The sequence below is a fragment of the Lynx rufus genome, unplaced genomic scaffold (genome assembly GCF_022079265.1).
Source record: "Lynx rufus isolate CCGP_SWC_20201006 ecotype Redwood Valley unplaced genomic scaffold, mLynRuf1.p SCAF_7, whole genome shotgun sequence".
Classification (NCBI taxonomy): domain Eukaryota; kingdom Metazoa; phylum Chordata; class Mammalia; order Carnivora; family Felidae; genus Lynx; species Lynx rufus.
Window position 1 is genome coordinate 105,576,700 of NW_025814889.1, and position 18,931 is coordinate 105,595,630.

At 39.9% G+C, this 18,931-nt stretch overlaps 1 protein-coding gene across 1 annotated transcript in view; it reads left to right on the plus strand.

Annotated features, from left to right (window-relative positions):
• The first annotated feature begins 1,131 nt into the window (after positions 1-1,131).
• The window catches only part of TMTC2 (transmembrane O-mannosyltransferase targeting cadherins 2), a 397,116-nt gene continuing 379,316 nt past the window's right edge, over positions 1,132-18,931 (plus strand). Inside the window, exon 1 of the mRNA XM_047066931.1 lies at positions 1,132-1,214. Coding sequence (XP_046922887.1) covers positions 1,132-1,214 — 83 coding nt within the window. The remainder of the gene's footprint in view (positions 1,215-18,931) is intronic.

Sequence of the window (18,931 nt, forward strand, 5' to 3'; positions counted from 1 at the left end):
GCTGCAGCCCTCGCCAAACCTGTTCTTCCTCTCTCGGTCCCCAGAAGTCCCTCCAGCTGACCGGACTTACGCCTGGCAGCGCTTGGCACAGTCAGCGCTGGGGCTGAGATCCAGTCGGTGCCAGGCACTGCCAGGCAGCAGCGGCGCGAGCGACCGGGTCCTCCTCGGTGTCGATTCTCTAACAGCTCCTACTCCCAGGGCGCACTCCAGCTACCCCTCTGGGCTGTCTTCCAGCAGTCGCCCTTGGGTCCCGGGGGCTTTCCGGAGTGAAATCGAAGGTGAAGGAAACAAGAGGAGGGCGGGAGGTGGGTGGGAGGAGCCCCGGGCCGTGGGGAGGTGGGAGGAGCCTCCAGCCAGGGGGTGGTGTGGGAGGAGCCTTAGGGGAGGATCTGGGTGGAGAAAGGGGCCGGGCAAAGCCGGGATGGAGGGTTGGCCACGCAGGCGCGGGGGGCAGCGCCGAGAACCCCACGCGGGAGCTTCTGGAGTCTCCAGCCACCGCTCCTCACTTCACCGGAGAAGGGGCTGAGGCTGGGAGGGAGCTAATAAAGAGTGAATGAGCGGCAGCCGCTGTGGCAGCCGGAGTCGGCCGGAGCAGCACCGGAGCCGTGCGCCCGGGAGGCGGCGAGGGGAGGCGGTTCGCCTCGTCCCTCCCACCCGCCCCTCTTTCTCTCTCTTCCTCCAGCTGGTCTCAGAGTCCGGCTGGGTCCGGTCCCTCTGTCCCCATTCCACCTCCTCCGAGTCCCACTCCTCACCTAGGGCTCCCCGAACTGCCATGGGTTAGGGTGGGGGCCGCGAGCCGTGCGAAGGACCAGCCCTGTACATCCGCCGGGGGGCGCGGAACCCGAAAGCCGCCAGCCGCTCGCGGGCGCCGGGCATGGGGAGCGTGGTGTGAGCCCGCACCCGAAGAGGACGCAGGGGCTGCGGAGACGGGCGCGAGGAGGAGGAGGAGGAGGAGGAGAGCGGCGGATTGCAAGGACCCGAGGGAGGAAGGGAGGGACAGGAGGGTGGGGAGCTAGGAAAAAGTGAAGCTGGGAGGAGAAGGCGGCGGAAGGTGGGGATTGATGCTTCTGTTTTTTGTTGCCGCTGCTGCCCTCGCGCTGGGAGCCGAGCCGGAGGGAAGGCGGTGGAGAGATGATTGCAGAGTTGGTGAGCAGCGCTCTGGGGCTCGCCTTGTATCTCAACACCTTGAGTGCGGATTTCTGCTATGATGACAGGTAAGGGGTCGACGGGCTCCGTGGGGACTCCGCGGTGGCTCAGAAGCTTCCCGCACTTTAAGGCTTGAAGCGCGTCTTACAGGAACTGGTCCAGCACCTGAAGGTTTAGGAGAAGCGTAAACAACACCCAGAGCAAACACCGGGACGCGAGCGCGCTGGGCGGGCTGAAGGAGTTTGGGTTCCTAGTTTGCGGCAGGTTCTTTCTCTTGGTTCTTGGCTGTTGGCGAACGCTTAAGTATCCTAGCGGAAATCACAGCAATTTGGGAAACTGTTTAATCAAGGTATTAAATGGAAAAAAAAAAAAAGCCTTAGGTATTTCTTGGTGCACATTGAGCGATTTTAGGTCTGGGCTGGAAGGAAACCGCTCCCCTCCTGAATAGGTCTTCCCTGTGACGTTTCCTTTTATTGATGGGACACTTTTATTTCCCGAAGGAAAAAAAAAAACACACCTTTGACAGTTACCAAAATAGTGGAAGGAGAGAATCGTCCTCTGCTCCAACTTTCCCATTTGACGTGTACGGTACTTTACTTTGAGCCAAGATAATGCTGCTGATGGACACTCCGACTCCCCCCTCCTCCCTCACCAATCGATGGAGTAGCACTTTTATAAAAGCCTGCGCTTTCATTTCTGTTTGGGAGTTTTACATTAGACGTTAGCGATTCTTTTGTGCTAATTGAGGAAGAAGACGCCCCTAGAGACTGAAGTTGTCTTCTGCATTTGGGCTAGTTTGGGTGGCTAATGAGACCTGAACTGTGTTGTCAAAGAAACTGCATCGATTTCTGGAAAATGTCACAGTTGTGCTGGTGTCTCTACCTATTTTTTAAACGTTGTTAGTGTTTAGAAACTGGTGAAAAGCTCCGATAGCCATTAGGGAAAATTCCAATTTGTGCCTTTCCGGTGACTTAATCTGATTACAATTAAAACAGATGCATAATTAAAATATATTAGGGAGAACAGCACGCCTGGCTAAACTTATTAACCGTCCTGGGGTGTTTCATGCTCCATTGAAATTAAACCATCCAAAAAGTGAGCACAGATTTACTTTGACAGCTTTTCAGCAGCCTCTCTGGGCTATGGAAAGTGAATGGATCCCCAGGGTCAGGGCAAGGCAGAGAGTGAAGTTAGAGTGGCTGATCGTGAAGGCAGAATCTTTTCTGGGTGGTAATTAGCCATCTCTGGTGTGCCCACTCTACGGGGAAAAGCATGTTCATGGATGTATGCTTGAAATCTGTGAATCTTGATTTACAGCCACATGTCTGCTACGAAATCAAGCAAACTCTTCTTAATGCATTTTATGTAGTTTCTATCAGAGACTGGTTGATAAGGAAGCCACTGTTAGACATAAACTTTTCCTCAACTTTTAAGCAATGTATATGTTTTAGCAATTATGCTACATGCTCTGAGAAATAAATATTCTTTGTGTAAGACTGGGGTGAGCTGCTTCTGTTCCTTCCAGTTTTTTGTTACCGTGCACCTGCTATTTCTAGGGTATTGGAAGAAAAAACTTTTGCTTCCAAAGATGGGTGACTTTTCACTAAAATGAGCTCAGGGATGAATCTGAGCAGTTCCTGTTTCTTTTGGGGACAGTTTGAAAAGTAATCACTTAAGCCAAGAATAAAGAGCTTGGAAAAAAAAGCAACTTAACTGTAATATGCTAAGTATTGTAGAACGCTGTGATAAATCAAGCATTCTCAGTGTATGCTGTCCTTTATTCCTGTCCAGTTCTGTAAAAAATACATGTCAGAAGAACGTATCCTGTAAAGATGAAGGCTTGAACTAAACTAAACTTGCACATACATTTTTCTATAGATTTAATGCTTATTTTGTGTTCTTTAATCATCGGTCAGGAACATTAGGACTTTGTAACTTGGGGAGAATAGTGTGAAGGAGATGATAAATTAGTTGTGCTTTGATGGTGGGCAATCGTCGTAAGTTCTTTACATACTGTAGGTTGGGTGCAATGTCAAAATTCCTGACTTAGCTACGTAGATGAACATAATGTGATGAGTTGTCCATATCATCTAATTGATAGCTTGCTCAATATATGATACATAGATAGACATTATATACTGATATGATGTTGAGAGCCTGTAAATATAAATTATACTTTGCTATGATTTGGAAGTGTATTTTTAGTCCAGTTTTCTTAGTAGCAGAACTGCATATACAGTCCTATGCTCTTAAAAGAGCATGAAGTCTTAACAGAATCAAACTTGGTTTTCATGTATCCTAGAAATTCTGATACACTTGTTAATAGGAGTGTGGAACTTACTGGATGTCTGCATGGCATGTGCAGGTGATTCAGTGCCAGAGTGCTCTGTAAATTGTGGCTTTTTGGATATAATTTGTATCTACCTTCTCTAACTCACAGCTCCATGTGGAACTGGGGGAGAGCTAAGGAGTCAAGTGGAAACTGTAGGATGATGATAATGTGTTTACTTCTAGTACTGCGTTTCAGACTACAGAGACTCAAGTTTAAAAAATTGTGTAAACTGCATGTGTGCATTCCACTACCCCCCAGGAACTTTGTGAAATACAGTTCTGGAAGGAGAGGCCAGTGCTGGGAGCTTGCGAGAAGGGAGATGGCTCTTACGCTTGACTTGCTTAACTAAATCAAGACTCTGCATTTTAGCTGAAGAATCTGGCATTTGCTAGAGGAGGGCTTTATATTGCTTCAGCTTAAACATTATTGCTGTGGTACTTCTCAAAGTTATCATTTCCTTTAAATATGGTGATCAAGTTTACTTTGTAAACTATAGATGTAATTACTTTCACTGTTTGATGTAACTTGGTTGAGATTAAGTGGTAATCTGAAACTTTTTCGTAGCAAAATCGATTTCCCTATGGTAAAACTTAATATTTTACAACTGTTTTAATGCTAAACTTAAGAATATGGCTGGGAAGAATAGAGTTCATCATATCTGATGAAAAAGCATATATAGTTTCAGCTTCACCGCCCCCCCCCACTCCATCCCCTTGCGTTCAGTCTAGCCATGATTGTATTGAATCTTAAATTGTGGTTAGAGTACAATTAGAATTATAAATGTGCAGTCTTGGCCAAATTTGAAGTCATGATGAATGATGACTTCTTGAAGGGCTCTCTCATTTTCTGGGGAAATTTGGTGTTTAGGTCACTGGAAAAAAACTTGCTGACCCCAGATTCTGTGCCCTCTTATATGTCTGTTGAGGATAACATTGCATCATTTTCACTATGTCCTCTTTAAAAATCCTATCTTAGGTTTTGCACAGAGATAACACTCAGAGAGGAGTCTGTGTCCTTCAAAGCAACAGAAGTATGCCAGAACTGTTGTTTTGTAGTCAGATTTCATGTTGCACGTATCATCTAATTGATAGCTAGCCCTTTATGATGTGTAACACGTAAACAAGAAGATAATGCACCTAATACGTATTTTTATTCTTGTGTGAATAAAATCATACATTACTTAAAAAAAAGATAATTTGAGTATTTGGAAGTGGGAAGTGGGTTTGTGGTACTCTGAAATTTCTTTTCCTTTTTGTCCATTTTGCAGTTTGTTAAAACCAACCTTGATCGTCAACGTGACCGTTAGGTTTCTTAGCTATTCCATTGTGCAACAATCGTGTGAAACTTGGAAGAACAGCTCCACAACTGAAATTTCAACTTTTGAGTCAAAACTACCACAACTCTTAATAGCACTTTCCTGGTTTAGTATTCTTTCGGATGTGAATATAAATCTGTTTTTATAGAAACATGAGTTAATCTAAAGTCATAAAGATTTTGATTAACAGCATTTAAAATGTTAATGTTAATGTTAAAAATGTTAATGTTAATGTTAAAATGTTAAAACTGTTAATGGAGGAATTGAGATATTACAACTTTTTTTTAAAATCTTTTTTTTTTTTCTAAGGGTATTCAACTATTCCTTCTGCTTGGCCCCTTTAAAGTTATTGTCCGTTTGGGTTTTGACCTGGTATGATAAGAATCCCTTATGAAATGATCAGTCACTCTTTTAACTTCCCTCTAAAACATTCTAATAGGCTTGCAGGAGAACAGTCTGGGATTGTTACCTTAGGATTCTAGTATGTTCAACCATTGAAGTCATGCTTGGTATTTAGTGAAAGCATGTTTAGGAAGAATTACTATATAATCAAAATATATAAGGAAGGAGTTTGCTTTGTATCAAAGTTGCCTACTCAGGTTTTTATTGGAAGAAGTCAGTGTGTACAGGGGTGTTACTGTACTCTGATTTTCTCTCCTGAGTTTATGATATACTGAAAAAAATGCAAGTGGATACAGTTTATAGTTTATGAACTATTTTAATGTATTTTATTTTCTAGCTAAGTTTAATCAAATGTATGCAGGACAGGTTCATTTTGCAGTTTGAACAAATACATCTCTTAATAGTAAATTAAAATTAGGTGAAGCCAGTACGGACTACTTTGCCTTACTTCCGATGAGCCTGTCACATGCGGTTTATCCTAGCAAATGACCCAAAGACAAGCACTGAATGGCCATGTATAAAGGCGATACGGAGAATTGCTGCTTGCCAGCCATGCGTCTCTTAGTTGTGTTTCTCTCTATATATATTATAATAACAATATTATTATTATGTGTGTGTGTGTGTGTGTGTATGATGTGGGGGGCTATATTATTATATATTATTGTTTTACATTTTTTGTCATCTGCATTTAGTTTTTTAGTACTAATGTGCCCCTAGGGGAACCCTTAATTCTCTGATGCTATAATTCTGAAACAACTAGAACCTTTTGGATTCCAACTTGAGTTAGGAGCACAATTTGTCTTCCCAATCTCTCTGTTGCTCTTCTGCATGCTAAAAGCACTTCTTTAAAAATGCCCATGGTGTTCCAGCTGTTCATCATAGGCAAAGGGAGCATATCTTCTAAAACAGGCACCTTCATAATGTTAGGAAAGGGCATAGTTTACCCTTGTCACCCTGAAAAATGTGTGGCTGACAAACCTAATAACTTTATCATTCTCACTTACCATGCTTTTAATACAATAACATATACCTTTTAAGTTTTTTGATTATTTTCTTATAAGCTAAATATCACGTAGCTTTGGGTACCTACTTTAATGGCTTCACAAAGTGACATGTGTGGCAGCTTTGATGGAAAGGACAAATGGGTTGTTGAATGTAAACACCCCTCTTCTGTGAATAGCTGTTCTCATTTGGAGCCTGGTTGAAAAAAAGAGGAGAGACATATGACCAGGAACCGTGTACGTTCTGTTTTTCGTGAAGGCATCATACTTTGAATAATTACAGGTGTAACTGTGCACAATGCTAGATAGTTTCTTTGAAGATTTTATTTGTATATACTTTTGAGGTATAAATGACTGTTCAGCAATTCACTAATTATGAATACTCCTACACATAGGCTTCTCATATATATGATGCATAATACAAACAGCGGCTGTTCACCCTCGTCAGCAAACATCGTTACCGGTCTGTCCTCTCCTACTGTACTATAGCTGGTATTGTAAACTCTTTGAATCTGGGAGTCTGATGATAAACTTATAAAAATGCTGATAGATTGTACTTTAGCAGATTCACTTGCATTTAGTCATGTTTATTTTGATTGATACTTGTATTTTAAAACTTTTATTGGGACTCTGTTGGCTTCTTTCCCAGAACAGCTGTGCTGAGGGTCCATGGTAGGTGGTTTGAACTGGCCTTGTTGTTGGTCTGGTGCTCACTGGCACTGTATTCATACACGTAGAAGCTTTAGAATACCTCTCCCCAAATGTGTTTTTCCTGTTTGTCTGGATCAGTTGTTTTCCATGGAGGGAAACAGTGGTTGAATACTTTGAGTTAACTAGATTTGCCTCGACTGGTCATGGGGATTGAAGGCTTTTGCCTCAAAGATTTTTTTTTTTTTTTTTTTTGGCTGTAGTTTCTAGGCAGATAATTCCATCAAGATGCAGCACTATCAAATTTCTATTGATCTCCTTTCCTCCTCTCTGACAGTTTAACTTTTCAATCATATTTGTCAGTTTCTCTGGTACTCAAGGTTTCTTGGAGCAAAATGTATAAATGTTTGTTTCAGTCTTTTAGAAACTCTTTGGGATTACAATTTTGGGTTCAACCATGACTTTTTTTTTTTTTTTTTTCTTACAGGTAAATGGGAAAGAACTGAGTAAGCCTAACTACTCAGAAAAATTTTTGAAAAAGGCAGGAACACTGAAGTGATTGGTTTTCAAGATGCTACATTAAAAGTTGCTATCATGTTTTTAGAGTAGTTTGTTTTCTTTAAGGGCATTTCATAAGATGCAGTTAATTTGAATGACCAGAATGATTATTTTAAAGATGAGATGAGCAGAGAGATTTTTATTGGCTCAGGTCTAAAAAATTAATATGGAAAAGAGATTAGAATTGAAAATTCTAAATTCACCTTTAGATTTCATTTTATTGTGGAATTAAATGAAATTATATGTACACTTATTTATTCTAAAAGTTCACCTTTAGATTCCATTTTATTGTGGAATTAAATGAAATTATATGTACATTTATTGATTATAAAGGTATTCACATGCCACATTGCTTGAGGGCAGTGCTGCAGTATCTGTTTTAAGAGTACCTTAGTATTTGGCAGAGGAGATGCTACTGAGCTTATGATAATTTGATGTAAGCTTTTGTTTCTTGTTTTCTTTGCTGGGGCATCTTGTGATAGCAGAGTGAGGCAGGATATGAGGCGTGGCCCAGCATGTAGTTATAGTTCAGGAGATTGACTAAATTACATGATTTGTCAAATGAAACGTACATTAGTGCCCTTCCAATAGCAGCTGTGTGTTAGGTGTTGGGAAAAATGAAATGGTTCTGTCCTATCCCTTTGCCTTTGATGATTGCCCTTCATTTCTGTGGCATTTATTATAATAAATGTGTCATTATTTCACTGAGACATCATGTTTAAAAAAAAAAACAAAACCCAGCAAGTTCACTAAAGGCTTGTGATTATGATTTCATTAGCAAACAGTGTATAAAAATTATTGCCATAGGGTAAAAGGAATTTACTGACATTTGAAACTGAAAAATTTCCAAGTTTTGATAACAAACATGCTTTATTCCTAATTGTGATTCCAGATTATTGATTTCTTCAGAAGTAGAAAGTTTTGACTGCAGAATCCTAGAAATTCTCCCTTGGCATCATTTAGGAGTATTTTAACTTCAAAGGATGTGTTATTTGCTGAAGAGTGGCCACTGGGGCGCAATATGGCTCTTGACATTTTGAACAGTGTTAAATGATGATACTGAAGTATTTCAAACAGCCATGTTTCAGCATTGTTTAAAAATCCAGTGGGAAGAATGGCAATCCATATAACCCTGCATTCTTGGAATTCTTTGGTTATTAATTTTAAATGCAGTTCACAAGTTTGCATTTTATAAAATAAGTTTTTTTTTAAAGATGAGTAAGTCTAGTAAAATTTTTTACAGCTGTGTCTTATGAAATTTTGTTTTCTTTTTTGAATTGCTTGTAAGTATTCTATTAAGAGACTGAAAGGATACAGACCATAGCCTTGTTTGTTTTTGCTTTAATCTCTTGGTCGGGTTCTATGTCTATGTTTAGAACATTGTTACAAAGCATATTATTATTAAATTTCTATTATAAACCCTAGATTATAAAACTAGTCTTGGAGAGAGGCAGATAAGTGAAAACACTTTGGGAAAAGTAAACATCTTGCTTTTGTTAATTTCCAATTTGTTCCACAATGAAGGCAGATCTACCCTGCTTTCTTTTCTGTTAGTGGCATCCCTTGGATTAATACTGAAAGTCAGTAGTTTAATTCATTACAATGTCGGTGCATGTTGAAGCGCTATCTCTGCAGATTGTGTCTGCAACAGGGGATAACATAGGTGGTGGCTTTACAGATTACATTGACAGGCTCGACCACTTTTAGTTTGGGGGAAGATGCTTGTCATTACAAAGCCATTTAAGGGAAGTGGTTCTTGAGGTAATGCTGGCAGCTGAAATACTCATCTGGGGACCTTTCTCATTGTTTTATAAACTGTCTTTTGGCTACTTCTGCCTTCTTATCTTTAGGTTTTAAAAGGTATTGCACATACTGAGCCTACTGCCTTGGATTATAAAAGATGTCTTAAGTCTTAAGGTAGAATACTTGGGTACAAATATTTTGTCAAGTGTACTTCTTTTAGAAGAGGATGTTCCCCTCCTCCTCCAAATAATTAACTATAGGACTGCTCTCTGAAAGCAATTGAGAAGAGCTCATTTTGACAAAGCAGGCTTCTAATGACAAATTTTCCAACTACAAATTTGCAGAAGAAAAGTTCTCAGATGATGAAGAAGTTTAATCAGGCAAAAAGACATTTTTATTTGCAGAAATAGGCCCTTTAGAGGGAGGCAATTATTTATAGCTGATGTGAAAAACCGGTATACCTGAATTCATTTGGTAAACCTCATTTAAAATAGGAAGGTTATTCTATTGGAAAAAAAAATGGTGCTGAATTGTGTCACTGAATTTATATTAAAGAAATAAGGTTCTATACTTTAACCCATTCCCACAGGGTTATGTACTGATTTAACCAAAGAAAATGAATTTAAGATTTGAAGAAAATCTATGAAAGACACCAGTGTGTAGCCTGAAATTACCAAATATACTTTGCCACAAATATCTAGTCTTTCATTTAAAATATCCCATTAGAAAGCATCTCTAGGGTTGCTTCCTTCGCCTTTATATTTAAGAGTCTGTATTTTTTCTTTTAAAAGCAGTGGTGTTTTGGGCATTTGTTTCGCGTTGAACAGAAACTGAAATTTCACTGTTGGAAACCTCCTGTATGTCATCAAGCCATTTCTATGAGAGAGTAGCTAGTAGCTCCTTTGGAACTCATGCCTGATAAGATTGAGATGCCTGTGGCAGACAAGGGGGCTTTCGACGTTGTCCTCTCTCATCATTTGCTCCCTGCCTTCATCCTTTGACATGGATGATTGCCTTTTAGGAACTCTTTTAAAATGCACTTTAAATCTCTAGTTTCTTCAAATCAGAGGGATCCCTCCGCACTTCTCCTAAAGATACATTTTTGAACTGGGCCTGGGCCTCTTGTTGGGTGTCTCTCTCTCTCTCCTCTCTCTTTTTTTTTTAAGAGAGAGAATCCCAGACAGGCTCCATGCTCAGTGCCTGACCTGAGCTGAAATCAGGAGTTGGGCACTCAGCTGACTGAGCCACCCAGGCACCCCCTGAATCTCTTTCCATCCAGGTATATATATATATATATATATTTTTAAGTCAGTGCTTCCTAAACTCCCTTCTACCTGCAAATCACCTGGGGTGTTAAAATGTAGGTTCTGAGACAAATCAAGAAATAAACTCTTAACTATAGAGAACAAACTGACGGTTACCAGAGAGGAGGGAGGTGGGGGCATGGGTGAAACAGGTGCCAGAGATTGAGGAGGGCATGTGTCATGATGAGCACCGGGTGATGTATGGAAGTGTTGCATCACTATGTTGTACACCTGAAACCGCTATAACACTATGTTAAACTATACTGGAATCAAAATAAAAACTTGAAGGAAAAAAGAAAGGAAAAATATATTTCAAAAATGCAGGTTCTGGCTGGAGTGGGGCTCAGAGTACATGTCTGTCTCTCACAGGTGCAACAGATGATGCTGGTTCATGGACCGCACCTTGAGTAATAAGGCTCTATTTCATTTAAATGTATTACATCAGCTCAGTCTGTTTCACAGACATTTGGAAAGATTGACTAAATTCCTGAACTGAATAAGATTGAGGATAAGGTGCCTGTTCTCTGTGTAGCAGTTTGGCCATTTTATTTCATCTTTATGTTTTGTTTTCACATTTGTTCAATCATGACATCTTTAAATTGATCAGATGGATTTGAGGTATTGTGTAGATTTTGAAAAGGTGGAGAGCCTGTTGAAATTCTAGGAGATGATCTCTACTGAAATATCTGTCACCATCTTGTATTACAATATCATCTCCTTTGTAACATTAGTGTGTAGACAGATGTTGGATTCTGATTTTGACAAATAAACTGATCTGCAATTGCCTTAGGCTTGGACTTGAAAAACACTGATGCTTACACTGAGTCTCTGTAGTCAGTGCCGTTTTTGGTTTGTGCCTCTTTTGAACAATTCCTTGTAAGGAAACTTGACTTACATTACGTGAAGACTTTACAGACTTTAGACAGGCACCACAAAATAGGTGTTTAGGCAGCTGAGAGTAGGAAAGATTTTTATATATTAATGGTATTTAGGGTACTGGGTGATGTGGTCATGTGAAGGTACCTACACAGGATTAGAAATACTTGAACCCATGTAATTTTTTTAACCTGGCACCTTATGCCGTATCCTTTGGGCATTTTGGGGGCTTTTCTGAATAGATGAATGCCCTATATATCTGAAGTTTTAACTTCCTACTAATAGACATCTTTTTTTTTTTTTTTTAAGCTTATTTATTGATTTTGAGAGAGACAGAGATAGCGTGGGTAGCAGAGAGGGAGAAAGAGAAGGGAGACAAAGAATCCCAAGAAGGCTCTGCACTGTCAGCTTGGAGCCTGATGCAGGGCTCGAACTCATGAAACCGTGAGATCATGACCTGGGCCGAAACCAAAAGTCAGACGCTTAACTGACTGAGCCACCCAGGTGCTCCCTAATAGACATCTTTTTAAAGAACTCATTCTAAAATCGGTAATGATTATTCCTTTTTTTTTTTTTTTTTAAATACTGTGCACTAGAGGCAGTATCATGAATGAACATTGAGCCAAGATCAAAGGCTGGCATTTAAGTCTTGCAATTACTACTGCATTGAGCTACTTTGCTCTCTAAAACTTTGTCTTATAATGGATCAGGAAGTGGAAATAATAATAACTGCTGACCACAGAGTGAGGATGAAGTGAAATAGTATGACAAATATTCTGTGTGTGTTTTAAAAAGCTGCATGGGTATATACCCTTTGATGTAGAGGGTGTTGGACCTGAAGGTGACTCTCAGTTATCACTGCACATTAGCGTCTGAGAACAGAGCTGTGTCCCGTTCCAAGCTGTTGCTAACTTTTCCACTTCCAGTCAGTGGTTGAGCTCCTGCTGCCGCAGCTGTTGCGCCCCCCACACCCTATCTCTGCTTCTCATCTCTGTCCACCCTCTGTTGGTTAGCAGTCCTTAGTGTGACGGCAGAAGCGGTTTTTTGCTCTGCTGTATTTCTTTTCTGTTGCTTTCCCCATGCTTCTGGTCTCCGTGCACGAAGGCTTATTTTGAATAGACATTCTGGCCAATCTGAGCACTTTTTTTCCTTCTGCAGAGTAAAAGGACCAATTACAGTGCATCGGGTGTAAATAATCTTTGGTACTTTGGTTCTGCTTGGCAGGATGTATTATTACTGGGTACTCATGGTTTCCGTCTTCAATGACAGCCCTTTTTCTTTTGGGAATACATGCAGATTCAGATCAGTTCTGGAGGCTCGGTGATTAGGAAAGCTGTATGTCAGATGAGCCAAAGTTTTCCTGCGTTCAAATGTTTGTGTGAGTCAGTAATGTATTGAGACTTTGCAGTGAGTATGTTTAGTATATGTACTGGAGAGTAGCACCTAATATCTAAACCTGGTGATTCATTTTTACAACTAATTAGAAAATATTTCCTTCTTTAAACCTTTCCAAACAACGGGGTGGCAATAAGACTATAAAAACTTCAAAGTCAGATAATCTAGGGATTTAATCCCAGAACTATTACTTGTTAATGGTATAATTTTGATTGTTACTTAAACTCTTTTAGCCTCTGCTCCCTGTTCTATAAAATTAGAGTGGTAATACCTCCTTGATAGAGTTGTGGGGAGAATTTAATGAAATAAGCTACATAATTAGTGCCTGGCACAGTGTCTGGTCTGTCTAGGGTACTTAAATATTTCTCTTGAGAAATTATTCATTAACTATTGATTGCTGGTAGTTGAAAATCACTATATAATAACATCTGGAAATATTGTAGAACATTTAGGGGCATTTCTTTCAAAAGCAAATATTAAACACTTAAACTTGTTTTAGTAATTTTTCACTTAGAATTTCAGATAGATGTAGGATAACTGAAAGGGTTCAGTGAACTATATATTATATTAACTATGAATTTTGGAATGTAATTTTCATCTCGAGTTATAAGTTTGGAAAAATGATGCTGAAACTTAACCATTTTATATGCATGCATGCACACATGTAAATTTTGCCAATACAATGTTTGTAGTGTATACTCAATTAAAAGTGCATATGAAGAACAGAACTAGGATTTCTTCCATCTTCTTTGTAATTGATACTCTTCTTTAAATTTGATGATACTGTGCATAGGAGTATATGCAAAATTATGATTTTTTTTAGCATCTTCTAAGAACTGTCCCACTCTATAATGTGCATCTTAGACAATGAAAAAGCTTAATGAAAATACACAATTGTTTTCGGTTTCATTGTGAAAGGTTATGTTGAGTTAAGAGTTAGCCCGAATCCCAGAAATACTTATATATCTTTTGTTTTATAGTGAGCAAAACTGGACATAAAAGCTTATTATTTTTTGAAACCTTTTCTGGGAAGCTTGTTATGCTTTCTCTCATGAACTTACTCTCTTACCAGGACCTATAACATGCATTAATTTATTTATAGGTGGTTCTGCATTTAAGAATATTGACCTCTCTCCTGATTAAAATAGATCTTTCTTCACATTTGCTTAACATTTTTCTAGCGAATCCCTATATAAAGAGAACACATAATCTTATAACTCTAACATTTCTTGCTTTCCTTTTTTTTTTTTTTTTTTTTTTTTTGCCTAGAAAAAGATTGCCCCCCTCTTCCCTGCCCCAAACCACGAGATAAGCTAAGTATATTGAAGGTTTACCATATTGGTAACACAGCTTTCTTTTTAAAGTCAAGGTATGGCGGTAATGATTCCCCAGGTTCCCTTCCAGCTTAAAACAGGTCACAATTCTAGGGTTATGGATTTGGGTTCATTTGCCCAAGAAATATGCTTGAAATTGGCCATTTTGGGGTAATTAATAATATGTTAAGTAAAACGTTGGCCTTATTGTCACATATAGAGTGAAAAATCAGGCACATTAATAAACAGACCGTATCAACCAGAGATGTTTTTACCTCAGCCATAATCATCATTTATTTCCTATGTGTTACCTTATTCGCAGTTGGAATGTTTACTCTGTTCCTATTGATAACTAAATTCTAACAGCAAGTGGCAAGCTCCTAAAAAGGAGAACACTTTTGGTTCTTGTTGGATGGCAGCCTAGTTTTCTCTGGTGCACATCTGTTCCTTGGAACATTTTTAGAATATTCAGGTGAAAATTCACTTAGTATTTTAATAAACCAGATTTTGTTACTGATGGGTTAAAAAGAATCAGTCATACTGTTTTAATTTATTAAAGGAAAATAACAAATGGTTTTTGCAGAGTAGCCCTCAACTCTCTGGAATTAATTTAAAATTAGTACAAGAAACCAATAATTCAAGACCTTATTAAACATGCCTCAGCTGCTGATTTTTAGGACTAAACAAAGGACTAGCATTTGGATTTCTGCAGGGTGAGGGTTGGATGGGAAGGTGTGGGTACCTATTATAAGGGAGGATATTATCCTGTTTTGAAGTATGACATCCCTATGAATGAACTTCGGTGGAACTGACAAAGTTGACTTGCAGAGGGTTTTGTCCTTTTCTTGCTTATGATACAGTGCTTTCCTTTATGGTATAGGGGCGGCGTCATTATGGGGAAGTGTGGGTGAACTTTGTTTGTTGGGGGAAAACAGAGACAAGAAAGATGGGTGGTTTTGTTTCTGATCTTTGTGAATTGGAACCAGAGTGGCACATGATTGTCAGTTTCTTGAGGTGGAATCAAGACAAGTTGTTAGGAATGGAAATCCTCCAATTTAACTGTTTGTGGAAGTAGCCCCATGGTGTTTTCTAAAGATTATATGATATATTTTGATCGCATGCTGAATTTTTGGTGTGTGTTGTAAAATAGAAGCTTGTTTATGGTTTTAAAATGCTATTGTTATAAATGAGAAATCTTTGTAAATACCTCATCTTTGTGTATTTGGAATTTGAATTCTGAGAATTTATTATGTGGGGAGGGAGGGAATTAGGTTTATTTTTCAAATGGAAGCCTGAAGGAATTAGTAGACTTACTGTTAAATTGGACAGTTTACTTATATACCACAAACCGTGTAGATTTAAGGTGGACCATGGATGATATTTAAAGGTTAAAATGGTTTTTAATACTAAGCATCATCTTAAGTTTAAATTTTTACTTTTATTTCTTTTTGTGTCATCATTGTTTATGAAAACTGGTTGAAAATGGAGTTCAAAGATTTCTGGTACATCATAAGGTTTGACAAGAAACATTATTTATTCCAAACTTGAATATAAACTTAAACACAAACCAGAACTTAGCCTGAATGTTTTCTCTTGAAGCGTCTTTGGAAGTCTATATAAAAATAGAGTAAATGCTTTGCATGCAGCTTACCTACTGCATTTGAAGAAAATCTTTTGTGTATGTCTGCAAGCTATTTGTGTGTTCAGGAAGAGTTTACCAGAACAGACTGAAATTGGTAGAAATAGGTCAGAGTAACACTGCAGCTATAATTCTATTGAAAACTGGAATGGTATTCTCTCTTAAACTCTTGAGTAAATGGAAGTTGATGAATGATTTCTTTTGTGAAATATTACTGGTTTTTTTGTTCACTTAAAGAAAATTATTTGTATTTTACTTTTGAAAATTATTTATATTTTAAGGATTGTTTTCCCCCCAGAAAATCATATTGGTTGCTAACTCTTGGCGCTCTTCACAGACTAACTTCTGTATCAGTGTTGATATCAGAAAAAGAGGGCGAGGAATGGAAATTAAGAAAGCAACAAAAAATGATAAGGAGATAATTGTCTTTGTACCGTAACAACCAAAAGACTTAAGGATGTTTAGTGATGCCTTTGTAAATTGTTTTGTTATATATTTGCTCATGAGCACTTATCTCAGAGGCCAGAAATCGCTCTTGTTACTAGAAGTGAGGGAAAGAAAAGAATGGTAAGGGTATGTTTACCATTTAAGTACTCTGATTTCTGCAAATTATAGTGTAAAATTATGAGAATTGTATTCAAAATTTGGGAGAGAGATTTGAGTGTGGTTTATTTTCAATTCAGGAAATCAGCTCAAATAGGCATTGGCCTTTGGTTTCAAAGTGTTTAGTCATTCTTATGTAGAAATGTGTTGTCTCCCAAGAAAGCATCCTTGTGGGATGCTTTCAGCTTATGTCACCACCCTATTCCTTTAGCTAGTGTTTGTAAATGCCTAGCTGTGTCAGGAACCCTGTTAAATCTTGGGGCACCTACCGAGAAGAAGATGTAATCCATAATCTCCAGTTGCTTAGAGTTTGGTGGACAGACCAGATAAGTAGTTTCTCTCAAATAGAGGCATGCTTACTCTTCTAAGTGAGCACACGAGAGAAGTACTTGACCCAGGCTGCGAGGGAGTAACGTGTCAGAACTGTCTGAGGAAGAACCAATCAAATTAGCTTGATAAAGATGATAGAGGGGGAAGACTATCTGGGGAAAAAAAAATGCACAGGAAGAGAAAGGCACAGTGTCCAAAGAGAGGGCATAGCGCCAGAGGAGAGGGTAGGGAGAGAGAGGAATGGAAAATGAATTGGTGAGAGAGCCACGAGCTGGAACACTCGGGCCTTGAGTTCCATGATAGCATTTTGAGACTTGTCGGAAGTAGGTGAGATCCAAAGCAGAGAGACCGGAATAGTGTCCATTTATAGGATCATACAAGCTATTTAGGATTATATTAGAGGATTTCTGTTCCCAGTGATGCTGAGTGTTAAAATAAGCTGGGGACAGAGGTGAACAAGAAATGTGAGTGTATTAGAAATGGAAAGGTGAAGAGAAATTGGCCTCCCTTGGTGTGAGTAGCAGAATGTGGAGGGAGGGTGAGAGAATTTCTGTCCTGTGCAAGTGGGAAGAAAAGGAAACCCAGGTACATCAGCTTGGGGTGAAGGGAGGTGGAAAGATTAGCCTACTTTCCTCTGTGCAAAAGAGGAGACATGAGATATCAGAACATCTCTGCTCGCAACATGTTATGGGTGTGGAGGTTTTGGAGTTTGGCAGGCCTGTATTGTGGCTTTGAACTGTTGCTAACACATTGTCACTGGGCCTTTGTTTTTGCTGGCGTATTATATATTTCGGTAATAAGGACTTTTGGTTGTAAGTGACAAAATGTCCGATTCAGGGAAGGTAGATCCCTTTGCTTGTCTGAACCTGAGGCCTGTTGAAGTTATGAAGACTTGATTTTTTTATCTCATGGTCTGGCCATCATGGTTATCGTGGCCAGTGGCAGCCTAAAGTTCCTTCCTTAGCTCTCCTGGAAATGCTCCAGGGAGGACCTTACTTATCCTAACTTAGATTACAAGCTCATCCAGGAAACACAGTTACTAGCCAATTGAGGTGCTTTTGCCAGGTGTAGGCACCTGCCTGAACCTCTGGTCTGACATATGAGTACAGAGAAAGCTGGTTTTCCTGTCCCACACTACATGTAATAGGTTCACCACAGGAAAAGGGGCTCCATTAGAAGGAAGGGCAAGGTATTCTGGGGACAGGGGGAGACCACAGACGTCCACTGAACCTGGGATGTCCACTTCCATTCTATCCTTACTGCCCTTTGAGTGGCACTCTTTTGTGCCAACTGGATGCTAAATGCAATCTCAGAAGTCATGTGGCTTACATAGGCATGAGATGGTCACTCATGGGGTAGAGCATTCATGTGGCTCTACGTGTGCAGATTGGATTTGGATCACCACCTACATCAGGAGTGGGCACCAAGGCCTGTGGGCCAAACCCACCATATAGCATGTTTTTATAAACAGCCATACCCACTTGTGTATGTATTATCTGTGGCTGCTTTCTCTTTACAGTGGCAGAGTTGAGTAGCTGTGACAGAGACCTTGGGCTTGCAAAGCGTAAAGTATTTACTATCTGGCCCTAAACTGAAAAAGTTTACCAACGCCCAATCTAAAGAGAAACACACATTTAAAATTCTTCTAGCAGTCTTCCTGATCCCCGAGAGCACAGCTGGGCACGCTCAGGGGTTCCCTGACATTAGTCAGGAAACCTAGCCCTAAGAATTGTTGGGAGTTACAGCTCAAGGTCAGACTCACAGATGTAAAATTTTGCCAACTTCTCCTCAGATGACACTAGGGTAAGCACTTTCAGGCGAGTGTTGGAGAACCGTGGCATGGACGCCACATCTCTACGATTGTTCCCGTCTTTGCCTTAACCAGTGCCCTGATCCCGAGCGTGTTGCTGAGCAGTGGGTTTCTTGCAACAGTGGGTCTTTGTGTGCGGGTGCTGTGTGCCCCCGCCACGCGGCCCTGGCAGTCATGTTTGGCCTGCAGGAAGTGCCTGCTGCTTCCTCTCCGAGTGGAGGCCTCTGGGATGCTTGTGTAGCTGTTTGGAAACCTGGCCCCCCTGCATCTGTAGCCCCAAGCCTGTGTTTGCAAGCAGTTGTTGCCCAGCTGTCTGCTGCTTTGTTACATTGTTTCAGTCTCTGCTTCAATGTGCTCTCCAAGTGTTTTTGCTTGACCTCCCCCTGGGTATCTGCCTTGCTTTAGCTCATTGCTGAGCAGCTGTTTGGTATTCTTCTGGTATCCATTTTCCCATGTGGTCTGCCCACTGGTCCTGATTTTCTGTGATTGAGGTTTTGACACCTGCAAAGTGACTCT